The sequence below is a fragment of the Henckelia pumila genome, chromosome 3 (assembly GCF_033568475.1).
Source record: "Henckelia pumila isolate YLH828 chromosome 3, ASM3356847v2, whole genome shotgun sequence".
NCBI classification, from domain to species: Eukaryota; Viridiplantae; Streptophyta; class Magnoliopsida; order Lamiales; family Gesneriaceae; genus Henckelia; species Henckelia pumila.
Genome location: NC_133122.1, coordinates 59,530,927 through 59,547,688, shown reverse-complemented (window position 1 = coordinate 59,547,688; position 16,762 = coordinate 59,530,927). Strand labels below are relative to the sequence as shown.

The 16,762-nt window shown below is 36.0% G+C and overlaps 1 protein-coding gene across 1 annotated transcript; it reads left to right on the top strand.

Moving 5' to 3' along the window:
• The first annotated feature begins 396 nt into the window (after positions 1-396).
• On the top strand, positions 397-1,188 carry LOC140888810 (secreted RxLR effector protein 161-like). Its single transcript, XM_073296512.1, has 2 exons — positions 397-1,010; positions 1,176-1,188. Exons 1-2 carry the CDS (start codon positions 397-399, stop codon positions 1,186-1,188), a joined length of 627 nt encoding a protein of 208 aa, XP_073152613.1.
• The last annotated feature ends 15,574 nt before the right edge of the window (positions 1,189-16,762 follow it).

The window sequence follows — 16,762 nt, the reverse complement described above, 5'->3', positions numbered from 1 at the left end:
CCCAGATCATGTGTATCATTAAAATAAAGCTCTTTATGGACTGAAACAGGCTCCTAGAGCTTGGTATGACACTCTAACCAAATTTCTTCTTGAACACGAATTTACTATAGGCACAGTTGACAAAACATTGTTCAAATTTACGAAAGGTGATCACACTCTATTAGTTCAAATATATGTTGATGATATCATCTTTGGGTCAACTAACCCCAAATTATGCACTAGATTCTCAAAGCTAATGCAGGAAAAATTCGAGATAAGCATGATAGGTGAACTGAATTTCTTTCTTGGATTACAAGTTCGACAAATGGACAGTGGAACATTATAAGCCAAACTAAGTATACCAAGGAATTAATCAAAAAGTTTGGTATGGAAAATTGCACGGTTACAACAACTACCATGGGTGCATCAATCAAACTTGACAAAGACGAAGGAGGAATATCAGTTGATGCTACAATGTATCGAGGTCTAATTGGGTCATTGCTTTATTTAACAGCCAGTAGACCTGACATTGTTTTTGCAGTATGTTTATGTGCAAGATTTCAATCAAATCCTAAGCAATCCCACTTCATAGCTGGAAAGAGGATACTGAAGTATATAAAGGGAACTCAAAATGTTGGCCTATGGTATGCTAAGCACAACTCCTTCAATCTAGTTGGATACTCAGATGCTGATTATGCTGGATGTAAACTGGATAGAAAAAGTACCAGTGGATCATGTCAATTCCTTGGGGATAGACTGATTTCATGGTTTAGCAAGAAACAGACATCCATTGCAACCTCCATGACGAAAGCTGAATACTTAGCTGCAGGAAGTTGTTGTGCTCAACTGCTCTGGATTCAACAACAGTTGAGGGACTATGGAATTGAAAAACAGGATTCACCAATCTTCTGTGATAACACCAGCACAATTGCAATTACTTACAACCCTATTTTTCACTCAAGAACGAAGCATATCGAAGTTAGGCATCATTTTATCCAAGATCATGCACTCAAGAAGAACATTCGACTGGAGTACATTTCAACAGAACAACAGACAACAGATATCTTCACAAAACATCTCCCAGAGTCTAAGTTTTCTTACTTTCGAAATATTTTAGGACTTATCAATTTAGAGTAAAATTAGTTTATCTATTTTGTCCAAACAGTTTAGTATGACCTAAATTGAATTATTTGCAGGGCTTTAAACTAACTTTCTAGTTGTTATTTTAAGTATTGATAAATTCTTCTCTATCTTAAAAGGTTTACGCATATTTTAAGGGGGAATTTCTTTTGCAGGACATCATATAAACTTGCATCAAACAAAAAAAAAAAAAACACACACACATTCAAAATAAAAACTCATTTTATTAATAAACTCTTTTTACAATATCTATTTCTATTTCCACAGCCATTTTCAACAGGCGAAGATGCTCCTCTAATGAGCCATCTTCCACCTCTTCCAGGCCATGGAAAAGGGTTACCATCCTTAACTCCTTCTTCAAGAGCAGGAGTCGTATGCCTTCCCGGCCAAGGACATACGCAACATCATTTATTCCAAGCACTTGCTTGTATTTCTCCAGACGTAGCACCTCATCAGGATCGAGTGCATCTGGACCTCTAAACTGCATTTGGATCAGCTTTGCTCGCAGTCGAGCAACTTTTTCTTCGATAAAATCATCATGAGCAATTTTCCAGCTCTCCATTTCTTCTACTCTAGTGTTTATCTGAACTTATTTATTTTGTTTATACATATATAGACTATAAGTCCAGTTATCGAAGAGTTTTTTTCACATTTATTATATGTTAAATTTAAATATTTGGAATTTCGAGAGTGTCTCACGTATTAAATTTCACAAAATAAGGCACTGTTTATGACAAGAAAGTCTCTCAAATACTGACTGCATGTAATCATCACCTGATAGCATAGTTTCTCGTGCCCTTTAGTGGTTCAGTTTACCTTCACTCAATTAACTACGTTGCACCATACCAGTTTAGGAAAATCAGTCTATGCACCATACCAGTTTAGGAAAAATCAGTTTATGCACCATATCAGTTTAGGAAAAATCAGTTGATGAACAAAATCAGTCTAGATAAATTAACTATTTTTATTAAAACTTCAAAATAAAAAAGGTTACAATCACACACTTTTTATCTCCCTCATCATGAGAAAAACTTCATAACTCCAGCTTGTCACCCATGCTCGAAGAGAAACAACAGCAGGATCAGTTAGCTCATCAGTTGCAATGCAAACCAACGTGATGTACTCTTTACTAAGCATCATATAGAGAATATTTTTATCCTTAAAAATATCTCTGGGTGCAAAAGTATCCAATGCTATCATGTAATACATTGCCCTTTGACCTATCTCCTCAGCATCCTCAAATTTTCTCGGAGGAAATTGAGCATGATGATACATATGAAGTTCTTCAATTTTTAGCCAGACCTTCATTACTTTTTCAAAAACACGTTCTTCAATCTTCCTCTTCTTAGCTTCAAAATATTTGTCATGACATGCTTCACATACCACATATGGATTTTGATCAAAACCAAACAAAAGAATATTATCACTCATTTGTTCTATATAGCTATCGTATAACAAGCTTCACCTTTTTATAGGATTATCTGTAGCGTGTTTAGAGGGAAATACGTGTACTTTCTCCCGCCTTACTGTACTATTAAATTTGAATTTTAAATTCCTCTGAAAGCCACGTCACTCCTGTGTCGTATTGACCAAGTCTTTCATCTCATTTTACAAACAACTAAGTTCTTCAAGGAACCCTAACTTCAGTCTAACTTCTCTTCTGATTACTCTATTGATTCACAGGAAATAATATCAATGGCTACCTCATCTGCAGTTTACATTCTCAATGCTCTCGCCGTTGATTTTGAATCCCTATACAGAATGGACAAATCAGAGATATCCAAGGTTTGCACTGCTTTGGAACAATCTGGAGTTCGCAAATTTTTAGATATCAAAAAGTTGAGCATCTACCAAAATGATCTAATGTCACTATATCATCACTGTAAGCTCGGCGATGATGGAATTTTATTGGTTTCTCTCGGAGGACATTCTGTTCAGATCAGTGAAGCATTCTTCGTCAGCACTTTCAGTTTACCTACCTCAGGTAACACTGATTTCAACATTATCTCAACTACTGATATCACCGAGATGCAGCATTTATTTTCGGGCTCTAGTCAACCGATTTCTTTATCTGGACTCAAAAGAGATCTTAAACCTGAATATCAAATATTAGCTGATATTGTTGCCAAAAGTATTTTGGCCAAAGGAGGATCCTTTGCTAGGCTAACTGTTAGAAAGTTTAAAGTAATGACGGCTATCATAAAAGGTGTAAAGATCAATTGGAGTAACATTCTGTTCAATATCTTTGTTCAAATGATGACACCTACAAAGCTGTAAGGCCCGAAAATATTAAATTATTAATTATGAAATTTGAGAATTAAATTCCATATCATGGGCTAATATTGATTTAAGAAGTTATGGAAATGATAGTATAAAAATCCGAGCCGAAAATATTTAATTTGAGAATTTACGGATTTTGAGAATTAAATTTCGAGAATTCTTAAATTAAAAGAATAAATATTCGATTTGAATATTTATGGAATTTAAGATTAAATTCCATGTTTCGGGAATTAAAAAAGATTAATTTTGAAGATGAAACCCGATCAGGGGTTGATTTGAAAATATCGACGTTGCAATGGCTAAAATGCAAAGGGTCGGGATTATTTAATTAATCCAAATTTATTTAATTTTAATCCGAGTATATTTAATTTGGGAATATTTAGAGTTTCAATTTAAATTCTAATATTCTTATTTAGGATTGAAATTGATTTAAAAAGAGGATCGAGGACTGAATTGCAATTAATGAAGACTTGAGGGACTAATTGCAATTATGCAATACATATCCGATTTTTAATCAGATTATTAGCATGTACACGTGCATATTTGTTAAGGAATTCAGAATTGAGAACAGAGAAAGAGCCGAGACCTTTTCTTTCTTTTGCTTTCTGATTTTCAAATCGCCGTAACTTTTGATCCGATTGTCCGATTTTGATTCCAAAAAGTGTTCTGGAATCCTTGCGACGAGGCCTTTGATTTGATGTAAGTATTTAATCATCTCGGCATGTTTTGAAGAATGAAATTTGGCAGATCAGTACTTTGGTATAGTTTCATGTTCATGATCTTTTATGTGTTTCATTGTCGAGACCGGATCGATGATTTATTGTTAGATGAACTTATGAGTATTTCAGCATGTATTTGAATTGTTAGCATACGATTATAGCTGCTGATATGATGAGTATGAATGATATGAAGTGATTAGAAGTTGGTAAGAAGTTAATAATGAATTCGATATCGAGTCGGTTACCGATTTTCAATCGCTACGCCACCGGTTGATGTTTTGACACCGTTTTGATAGCCGATGATTGAGCTGAAACATTATTTGAAATGATATTGGTGTTTTAGCACTTTTATTATTTCATTTCAGATTTGTTTTAAAGGCTAACAATCAAGAACTTAGAATTTGAACCGGAGAAGAAGAAGTTATGATTGAAGCCGTTTTTGATGTCTTTTGATTAAGATATGTTGAAATAAGTTAAAAGCTGATGTTATAGCTTGTTATAATCCATTTTCCAGAATTGGTTTGAAGCTTGATGAGCTCGAGAATGCAAACCTGGAATAAATTAAGATCAGCTAGATGGTTGAAGTTGTTCAACCTTGAAGATTGAATGTTATTTGAATGAGCAGATTTGCTATGAGTTGTTGTACTTCTTATCCAGATGTGGAACATTGCAAACTCGAGAATGAAAGGTATAAGATGACATCGAGAGTTAGGGATTCGATACTCGAGAATGATGCTTCTTGAGTTATCCCGAACAAATCACATACTTGTTTATGTATTTGTTCTTGAGGTAGAACTTATGTTATTTTCGATCCATCACAGGTAGTGGATCTTTATTGCTTTTGATATGATGTGATAATATATTGAATTGATTCTATGCCAAGGTTGCGGTTAACCTTATTTTCTAGCCCGAGAATGGCTACGATAGATGGATATCCATGTCAAGATCGGTTACGAATCTTGATGGCAATGAAGTGATAAGAATCAATTCTTGAGATAAGCGCGCTATATAAATTGAAGTATTGATTTGAAGTTTGAGTCGATATATGCGTTATTTTACTCTATTCTTGAGTTGACATGTTTAGAGTTGATATGAATTTATTTAACGCATTTATATGTTGATTATACTGGGAATCATATTCTCAACGGAGTTTATCCGACTGTTGCTTTGTTTTGTATGTGTGCATGACAACAGATGGGACAGGAGTTATTCAAAGACGACCTTGATAGCTCGGGAGAGAGATGTAGCAAGTGTGGACTCGAGTTTAAGATAAAGAATGGTATATAGGTAGCATCAAACTTAGCAAAAAACTTGAAACTTGAAGTTTGTTTATGCTATGTTGAATAGCTTGTAGTTTCATGCTTTTTGGGCTATTCATTGATGTAATAAATGCATGATTTGATGCTAGGGGCTTAGTATATGAATGTATGTATGTTCCCAGATTTTATATCATGTCTAAACTTGATTTTATTTGAAGAATCATGCCATGGTTCCAAGTTTTGACAGCAATTGATTCGGCAGAATTTTTGAAGCAGGGAGCCCGCTCGATTGCGTGAGTACGTGCGATTGAGCGCGGTCTGTAATTTTCAAAGGCAGAAAATCGAGCATGTTGAGCTCGCTCGATCGGACAAGTTCATCCGATTGAGCGAGGTGATGTTTTAATAATAGAAAAAAAATTAGCCTTTGGTTTATTACTCTTAATTATTTGATTAATTGTTTAATTAATCATTAGTTGTCCTAAGACGAGATTAGCAACCCGAGGTCCCCACAACAGGTGGTATCAGAGCATAAGTTTCTTGGACTGAGATAGAAGCTGAGCATGGTAGATTGAGTCACATGCATTTATAGTATTGCATGATTATGCATTACTCGATTTGATGATTTGATAAATTGCATGTGAGTGTGATCTATCTTTGAAATTCAACTGTCTGATTTACTGATTTGTAAATTTTTGAATTTCTTACTGATTTTGTTATAAGATTTTTCCCGGGTGATGTAAGCACCCAGAATTGAATAGAACAGTGTTCTTTGGGTGACGTAAGCACCCCAGACTGACAGACTTGTATAGCCAGACTAAACAGAATTGTATGGCCAGACTGAACAGAACTGTATTGCTCAGTTGAATGAGGTATCTTCGATTGAACAGATTAGTATATCAGCGAATGAATAGATATTGTTGCAGGTAGAAGTTGATTTGGATAACTTGATCAGTTGATCACATTTTTTCGAAGATACAGATGAATATAATATTAGATTGATTGAATACCAACTTCGAAACCTAACAACCAGCTAATAGATTTTGATGAAGAAATTCTGACAGAACAGAGGTATATTCATTGTTGGTAAGTGCATAGAATAGGGTTTTAATTAACAATTCTTTGCCACAACAGATAAAAATGATGAGAAAAAAAAAGAATATACCAATTAGAAGCAGAGTAATTTGAATATTGAAGAATGCATTGCTAGATTTCAAGCCTACTATAATGACGCTCAAGATTTAGTTGTTTAATTATGGCTTGAATTTGAAGATTATGTCTGAATAAATGTTGACGACTGAAACATTTTATGAAAGACATAGCCCTGTCTAAGAGAATTAAAGCTGAATGATGAGTTAAGAGAATGAAATTGTAGACATGCAAGAGTATGTGAGATACTCACAACTTTATATACAATTTCTATACCAGAACAGATATGAAGTGACTGATATGAAAGTAATTCTCTAACTCTAGCGAACCGAGACAGATTAGTTTAGTTCTGAATGCAGAGTATGTTAGAGATTAGTGCACTTATTGTGAAGGGAGATATCTCAACAAGCAGTGTAAAGACATTTCAAGCCAATGTGCTAGACTATATTCGAAGCAAATCAGATTCTGAGATGATGTGAATGAAGAACAATTCTAGAAGTATACAGAGGATCAGAATGAAATTGCACCTGAGAATGAATTTGCAGGTAACAGATTTATTTTGTTTTGACCTGTTTATTATTGGTGCAATAGACACATGATAGCTGAAAGCTTATTATATGATTACCTTTGTATCAGAAAAGAGATTTTGTGAATGGAACTGAAGAATAGAACTATTGCTTCGATGAAATGAAATTGAACATGATGTTGTTCATATGTGAAATATTTGATTACGATGCATGATAGCTGATGAGACTATAACCAAGTACTGATTAGTGATAGTTTCAGATTATTGAATCACTTGATTTTGTGAGTTAACCAATCAGTATGCTTTATGCTTTATGAAGTACATGTTTACCTGAATATCTGAGTTGCTTGGAAGCATGTATTACGTGAAAATGAAGTAGAATTGGTTCTTGATCAGAACTCGAGTTATTGAGAAGTATGAATAGTCTGATCAAAGGAGAACTGAAATAGAATTGATGAATAGTAGAATATCGAACCGATTGAATTAGATCAACAAGAATGATAAGTGTATTTTATACACTTAATTTATATATGATTTAATTGTTAAATATTTGTTTCGAGCAGATTTATGTGGGTATTTTGTTGTTTTTGTGTTTACAGTGAATTATGGAATTTTGTGGAGAAAAGAATAATTATTGAATTTATTTGGAGAAATAAATTAAAGAGAAAAGAATTGAGAAAGTTGAGAAGAAAATAGAAGAAACGTACAGAAGAGAAGAAAAGAAGAAGGAATAGTATTGGGCTTTCTTATTGGGCTTATTGGTCAGCGCTTGATTGAGCGCTAAACAGAGAAGTGAGAAGAGCTAACGCGCAATGCTATGTTTCTGAGAGAATTGAGATTTCGAGTTGAAGGCGCGCCCGCGCCGTCTATTGAGCGCCCGCCCTGTAGCTGTTTGGAAAGTTTTATTATTTCGGGTAATTTTTATGGGCTTGTTTTTGTGGGCTTTTGCTGAGCGATATAAAAAGATTCTTTGTCAGACAACTTGTGGGGAGAGCCGCCACACACACATGAGAATATCAGAAGGTTTGATCGTGATTTGCTGAGAAGATTTCTGGAGCTCAATTGAAGAACGAAGACGAAGTTCGATAGTCCGGACACGGCGTCGACGACGGATTTGTTTTTTTTATCTTTATTTATTTAATTCTGAATATGTTTGAATTTATTATTTATTGTTTTCAGAATTTTATTATGAACTAATTTTTATAGTCTAGAGGTCGGATGGAACCTGTTGTAGACGCTTTCATGAATTCTTGATTTTATTGAATTGAGTTTCTTCTAGATTAATTGTTTTTTTCTAGAATTGATTGTCTTTTCAATTATCTGATCAATAATTGATTTGTTATATTTATTTGAAATCATTGCTCGGGAGAGGGGATTTTGAATAGGACATTAGAAAATACATTGTTAATTATTTATACAGCTCGGGAGAGTGTATGATTTTAACAGAGCTTTTAAAAAAAGAACATTGTTTTGTGATAGATTACTGCGATAAATTTTTAATAGGAATATTGGAATTGAATTGTAGTTGATAAACATTATTTGTTGCTCGGGAGAGGAAAATAATAAACTTAAGTGTTCTTGGCTATTAATTGACTGAAATTCATGAAAATTAATTAATTAGGATTGATTGTTGTTGAAACCAGGTAAAATCTATACCTCTAGACCATTTTTCTCTGATTGATTTTTAATCTGAAAGTTGTGTGCGTGCTTTTAAATCTCTTAATTATTTTATTTTTATTGAAAAATTCTTGATTATTGATTTTCTAGATAAAGTTTAGACTATTCTAATTACAAGTACTAAATATTTTCATTTTACTCCCTGTAGGATCGATATCTGAATTATTCACTATATTAAAACTTGACACTCGTACACTTGCGAGGAAATTTCACAACAAGTTTTTGGCACCGTTGCCGGGGAGTAAATTTTGATTATTTTTTAGTCTTGTTATCAATTAGTCTAGATTTTAATTTAGAGTTTTTATTTTATTTTTTAAGTTACTAATTAATTTTTTCTTATATTTTAATTGCAGTCTATGCGACGATCTCAAAGTGCTAATTCTCTACTGTTTGATCCGGAGATCGAGCGCACTGCACGTGCTTTAAGACGAGCTAGAAGAGAAGAAATTGAAAAAATGGCTGAACAATAAGCAAATCAAGCTCCCCTAGTGCCAATTAGAGATCACTTCAGACCGACGATCCAGGATCACTATTCTGGAATCGCTCGAGGAACTATCAATGCAAACAATTTTGAGCTGAAGCCTGCATTGATCAATATGGTTCAACAGAACCAATTTAATGGGAGCGCCACTGCCGATCCTTATCTACACCTACGCACCTTTTTGGAGATAACCGATATGGTAAAAATTAATGGTGTGTCTGAGGATATTATATGCTTACGCTTGTTTCCGTTTTCTCTCAGGGATCAAGCCAGAAGTTGGTTGCAATCATTGCCGCTTGGAAGCATCACTACTTGGGAGGTGATGACAGAAAAATTTCTTGCAAAATATTTTCCTCCTGCCAAAACCACCCAACTGAAGATCGAGATCAGCACCTTCCGGCAGATGGACACTGAACAGTTATACGAGGCGTGGGAAAGGTATAAAGAATTATTAAGACGTTGTCCTAACCACAATTTTGCAGATTGGGAACAGATCGAGTGGTTTTACAACGGACTGAATGCGCCTACAAGGATGAATGTTGATTCTGCTGCTGGAGGTACTATATTTGCGATGGATCATGTTCAGGCTTATGATATGTTGGAGGAGATGACGGTCAATAGTTTCCAATGGCCATCTGAGCGTGTGGGAGTCAAGAAGCCAGCTGGAGTGTATGCAGTGGATCCTCTCACGTCCATCACTGCTCAATTATCTGCACTGACTACACATGTAGCTTCTTTGAATAAAATTAATGTTGCAGATTCCATTGGAGTTGAAGGATCACATAACCCAGAGGAAGTTAATTATATTCATCCTAATGGCTACCGAGGTTATGGAGCGTACAGAGGTAATCCTATTCCCAATACTTTTCACCCTAATTTGCGGAATAATGAAAATTTTTCATATACTAACAATACTAATAAGGGTGATGGTAAGCCATCTTTGGAGGATGTGGTTAGTACTTTTGTGCAGGAATCAGGTAAGAGGATGGCGAGAACTGAGTCTCGACTTGACAGTTTGGAGACGCACATGGCCAACATGGGCGCAGTGTTGGAATCCATGGAGACTAGTATTGGGCAGTTGGCGAACGCACTGAAGGACAACAATCGCGGCCAGTTCCCTAGCAATACTGAGGTGAATCCCAAGGAGCAGTGCATTGCCATCGAAGTGTGGAGTTCCAAAGACATTGGAGTCCAAATTCCTACTGTTGCGGATAAGAAACTTGAGGAAAAAGTTGAGGAGAAAGAGAAGGAGCCTGAACTGGAGCCGAAACTGATGTACAAGCCTCCACTTCCCTTCCCGCAAAGGTTCAAGAAGAAAGCATTGGACGAACAATTTTCCAAGTTCTTGGAGATTTTTAAGAAGATTCACATCAACATTCCCTTTGCTGAAGCTTTGGAGCAAATGCCGAATTATGCGAAGTTCATCAAGGAGGTGATGTCCAAGAAGAGGAGGCTGCTAGAGAACGAGGTAGTGAATTTAACGGAAGAGTGCAGTGCTGTGCTCCAAAAGAAGATGCCACAAAAGCTTAAGGATCCAGGGAGTTTTACTATTCCTTGCACTATTGGCTCTTCTTATTTTAATAATGCACTTTGCGATTTAGGAGCTAGCATTAATATCATGCCCTTGTCTGTTTTCAGGAGCTTAGGACTTGGTGAGGTGAAGCCCACCATGATCGCGTTGCAGTTGGCTGATCGATCTATCACATATCCGCTTGGAATCATTGAAGATGTTTTGGTAAAAGTATATAAATTTATTTTTCCAGCGGATTTTGTTGTGTTAGATATGGAGGAGGATGCAAACATGCCCCTGATATTGGGGAGACCTTTCTTGGCCACTGCTAATGCCAAGATAGAGGTGAAGAGAGGTGCATTGTCAATGGGTGTGGACGGTGAGAGTGTAATTTTTAATATATTCATGAAGTCATCTAACACCCCTATTGAAAAATTATGCTTGATAGAGCCGGTTATGAATTTGGAGGGTCGTTCAAAAGCCGACATTGCGGTTGAATCATCGAACGAGAGAGCGCCAAAACCACCAAAGAAGGCCACGAAAAAAGCAAAATTTAAAAGGCGGTTCGTGGAATTTATTTGGCGAGTGAAAGAGAAGGGGAAGATCTAACACCGGTGAAAGTCGGGCTGACGACTTTAAACCAAGCGCTACTTGGGAGGCAACCCAAGCATTTTCTTTTATTTTATTTTATTTGTTTTTATTTTTAGTTTATTTAATTTTTGTTATTTAATTGTTTTAAGTATTTTTTTTAATTATTTTAAATTTTTGAGCTTAATTTTTCTTAATTTTCAAAAATTTGTAGGCTCCAGAAATCTCAAATTCGAGCTAGCGGCGCGCCCGCTCCATTTATCAAAGCGCCCGCGCCTTACCTGGATGAAATTGGAGTTGTTTTGCGACTTAAAGGCGCGCCCGCGCCACTCCATTCGAGCGCCCGCGCCTCCCCTTCGTTGCACTGATACACGAACAGTGCATGACACCTGCCTAACTTGCGCCAACAAGATCACCAAGCGCGATAGCTCTTCCACCAGCGCAATCGCGCCCCTACAGCGCTGCATCCTAGCGCTATCGCGCACTTCATCAGCGCTGCATCCTAGCGCTATCGGGCACTTCATCAGCGCTGCATCCTAGCGCTATTGCGCAATCCAACAGCGCAAGAACTAAGCGCTATCGCGCAATCTAAGGGCGCTGCATTGTGCGCTTTCGCGCTCTCTAACCGCGCTCCACCATGCGCTATCGCGCAACTTAAGGCCACCGCGGATTAATTCTGATTCAGAGATTTAAAAGCCCACTGCAGTGCTCGTTTCCATTCCATGTCTAAATCTCACACTCTCGCATCTTGCCATCATAAATTTTCCCTTGGACAAAACATAACATCTTTGGGATTTTGATCTTGATTACAAGGCAGAGATTCTCAGAATTCGTCTTGCTCCATCTACGCTTGTCGAGAAAGGGGAATTTGGAGAATTTGGAAAATGTTCTTCTTGAACGGTACAAAAGCTGAAATTTTATCTATTACATTTGTTCCGTGATAAATGTCGTGATTTGAAGCTATTGGGTTGTCTGAGTTGTGGTGTAGAGTACGTTTGATGCAGTGAATTTATATATCATTTTATTGGTGCCTACCAAGTGTTTGTTGAATTGCTTGGGTGTATTTGAACGTTGCTGGAATTGTTTGGAGTTTAGTGCATTGTTTGAGGCATTTGATTTGAGTTGAATTATTGAGTTACAATGCCACCGAAAACCAAAGGAAAGGGTGCAATTTCTTCGTCCTCTGCTGGTTCCTATGATAGACACAGATTTTGGAATGCCACAGCAGAGGAGTATTGTTTTGATGTAATGGAGCGAGGGATGCACAAAGAAAGAGGAATGAGTTTGAGAGAGCATAGTGCACCGGCGTTAATTGAAGCTAAGAGAAGAGGTTGGGAGACATTTGTTAGGAGTCCACCAGATGCTGTTATATCATTGATTCATGAGTTTTATGCAAATTTGATGGTCAAAGACGTGAATCTGAAAGTTCGAGTTCGAGGGAAATTGGTGCCTTTTGATAAGAGTACAATTAACAGTCTCTATGAAATGCCGGATTTGGACATTTCAGATGATGAGTATGAGGTATTTAAGAATGAGTCATATCCAGAGAATATTGTAATTCAAACTTTGTGTCATGATGGGGCGGAATGGAAGAGGAATGCAAAGGATGAAGCTGTTACATTTCCATCCATCTTTCTTAGAAGAGAAGCGAATAATTGACATGAGTTTGTGGCTGCCAGAATTTTGCCATCTGGACATACATCCGATGTGACTAAGGTTAGAGCTGGTCTTGTGTACTGCATTGTCACTGAAAAATCTGTTGATGCTGGGAGGGTGATTCAGGAGTCTATTATTGCTGCAGTTAGGGGTTCCTCGACTATCAGTTTACCCCACTCGTCTTTGATTACTCAACTTTGCCGGTTATCTGGTGTTGTGTGGGATGATACGGAGAAGATTCTTCCAATTCGAGGTCCTATAAGAATTACTGGTGCACTGAGACGGGACAAGAAGAAGAAAGCAGCCAGTACTTCTGAACAGGCAGCTGAACCACCGCAGCCCTCTGAGCCACTACCACACTTTGAGCCAGCACCTTCCCATTTGGAAGGACCTATGTCACTATCGACGCATCCAGCCACTGAGTATTCTACTCGGGATGATTCTACGGCCGTGCTTACTCAGATGAAGAAGCAGTGGAAGATGATGCGAGCACATATGACATATATGAATGACTTCACTGTCGCTCTCGCCCAGAATTATCCGCCCACTGTTGTGCCTTATCCACCTCCTCCGCAGTGGTCTTCTGATGATACTGCTGCTGATGCACCTTCTTTCCATGAAGATGATGATGATGACGCCGAGTCTTGATGCTCGGTGTCGAAGGTATGAGTCCCTTGTTTTTTTTATTGTTTTTAATCATTAAGGACAATGATTACATTAAGTTTGGGGGGGTGAATCAATGTTTGATTTAGTTGTTTGGTTGAAAGTTGAGTTTTGAATTTCATAGATAAAATTTTTGTTGAGTTTAGTTGTTTTTGGTTGAGTTGAGTTGAATTTAAAAGAAGTTGAGAAATATTGGATGCATGGCTGATGAAAAATATTTTTGTGCTATAACTGAAATCCATGATTGTCTACCTATCTGACAAATATTTTTGAAAATATGGAACCAATTAGATGAACAACTTCCTATATACTCTGTGATTAATACTTGAATCTGATTTTTGAGACATACAGACATAGATATGATTGAGGCATCGTTTGAAATTTTTGGGCCTACTTTTCATTGAATTTATCCTTAGTTGCCCATTTGAGCTACACTTGTATATTAGTACATTGAGGTACGAGAAAATCTGAATTTTTTGTGAAAATCATCGTTAACTGCTGAAGATTATTTTTTTTGCACTGATTGAGATTTGTATGATTTAATTGTGGATTGAGACTTGTCTAGAACTAGTTCGAACACTCTTCGAGGCAAAATACGGGAAAAACTGAGATTAGGAATGATTTAGGCAGTTTTTCTGAATTCGTTTGAGCCTTTCAAGCTACCTTGTAATGAATTTTATCCCTAGTACCTTGTTTGAGCCTAATTGAAAATCGAGTGGCATGCGTGTAAACGTGTGATAAACCCCCATTCGTAATTATTTCAAGGTCCTACATTGACTACCTGAATAACCTTTACACTATTTCCTACCTTTAAGGAAGTAATTTGAATGCTAAAATGTTTTATGCTCCTAGTTTTATTTGTGAGAAAAAGGATTGGTGTGGGTGGATGAATTGAAAAGATGAAAAGAGGTAGTAGAAAAAAGAGTTGAAAAATGTGGTTGAAAAAGTTGTGAAAGAAAGAAAAAATTTGTGAGAGAGTTGTGAAAAAGTTGAGAAATGAAATGAAGGGAAATAGAAGTGGAATTGTGAATGAAAAAGGAGTCGTAATTGAGTATAAATATAAATTACTCCTTATTTTTGAATTCTTATCCTTCATTTGTAGCCATGAGCCAGGCCTTACATTATAAGCTGAATAAGTCCTATTGACCGAGTCTCAGTTGCCCAATATACTAGTGGAGAAGAGTTGCGAGAATTTAGCCTATGGACTGTTGATTGATGCTTTTAATGATTATGAATTGTGATCGAAACATGCACACACTATTATTCTTTGCATTTACCTAATTGTGAGTGTTTTTTATTCAATGTCCTATATTTGATCCTATGCTATCCTTGAAAAGTCCTCATGATCTATGAATGTTTGAATTGAATTCGGATGAAGGTGTTTTGAAACGTGAATTGCGGAGATTGTGAGTTTATGCGGTTATTTTGTTCTGGCTGAAACTTTCAAGTGTTAGTAGGTTGGATATGATTGGATTTGATATTTTTGAAATCATTGTTGATGCTATTGCTCCATAATATTTCTTGACTATTCGTGTTGGCTTTTGAGAGAATGAGTTTTTGGAATTTAATAGTTTTGCTCGGGACTAGCAAAAGTCTAAGTTTGGGGGTATTTGATAAGTGTATTTTATACACTTAATTTATATATGATTTAATTGTTAAATATTTGTTTCGAGCAGATTTATGTGGGTATTTTGTTGTTTTTGTGTTTACAGTGAATTATGGAATTTTGTGGAGAAAAGAATAATTATTGAATTTATTTGGAGAAATAAATTAAAGAGAAAAGAATTGAGAAAGTTGAGAAGAAAATAGAAAAAACGTACAGAAGAGAAGAAAAGAAGAAGGAATAGTATTGGGCTTTCTTATTGGGCTTATTGGTCAGCGCTTGATTGAGCGCTAAACAGAGAAGTGAGAAGAGCTAACGCGCAATGCTATGTTTCTGAGAGAATTGAGATTTCGAGTTGAAGGCGCGCCCGCGCCGTCTATTGAGTGCCCGCCCTGTAGCTGTTTGGAAAGTTTTATTATTTTAGGTAATTTTTATGGGCTTGTTTTTGTGGGCTTTTGCTGAGCGATATAAAAAGATTCTTTGTCAGATAACTTGAGGGGAGAGCTGCCACACACACATGAGAATATCAGAAGGTTTGATCGTGATTTGCTGAGAAGATTTCTGGAGCTCAATTGAAGAACGAAGACGGAGTTCGATAGTCCGGACACGGCGTCGACGACGGATTTGTTTCTTTTATCTTTATTTATTTAATTCTGAATATGTTTGAATTTATTATTTATTGTTTTCAAAATTTTATTATGAACTAATTTTTATAGTCTAGAGGTCGGATGGAACCTTGTGTAGACGCTTTCATGAATTCTTGATTTTATTGAATTGAGTTTCTTCTAGATTAATTGTTTTTTTCTAGAATTGATTGTCTTTTCAATTATCTGATCAATAATTGATTTGTTATATTTATTTGAAATCATTGCTCGGGAGAGAGGATTTTGAATAGGATATTAGAAAATACACTGTTAATTATTTATACAGCTCAGGAGAGTGTATGATTTTAATAGAGCTTTTAAAAAAATAACATTGTTTTGTGATAGATCACTGCGATAAATTCTTAATAGGAATATTGGAATTGAATTTTAGTTGATAAACATTATTTGTTGCTCTGGAGAGGGAAATAATAAACTTAAGTGTTCTTGGCTACTAATTGACTGAAATTCATGAAGATTAATTAATTAGGATTGATTGTTGTTGAAACCAGGTGAAATCTATACCTCTAGACCATTTTTCTTTGATTGATTTTTAATCTGAAAGTTGTGTGCGTGCTTTTAAATCTCTTAATTATTTTATTTTTATTGCAAAATTCTTGATTATTGATTTTCTAGATAAAGTTTAGACTATTCTAATTACAAGTACTAAATATTTTCATTTTACTCCCTGTAGGATCGATATCTGAATTATTCACTATATTAAAACTTGACACTCGTACACTTGCGAGGAAATTTCACAACAAAGAACGTGATGTGCATATGAATATGATGATATGATATAGAATTTCGAATTAAGATGATGTGATTTCGGTTTGATATATGATGTTTGATTACAGAAATATGCCAAAATCAGTATATTCGATGCATTAGATA

Coding starts and splice junctions, on each gene's coding strand:
- LOC140888810 (XM_073296512.1), top strand. CDS start 397: ATGGGTGCATCAATCAAACTTGACAAAGACGAAGGAGGAATATCAGTT.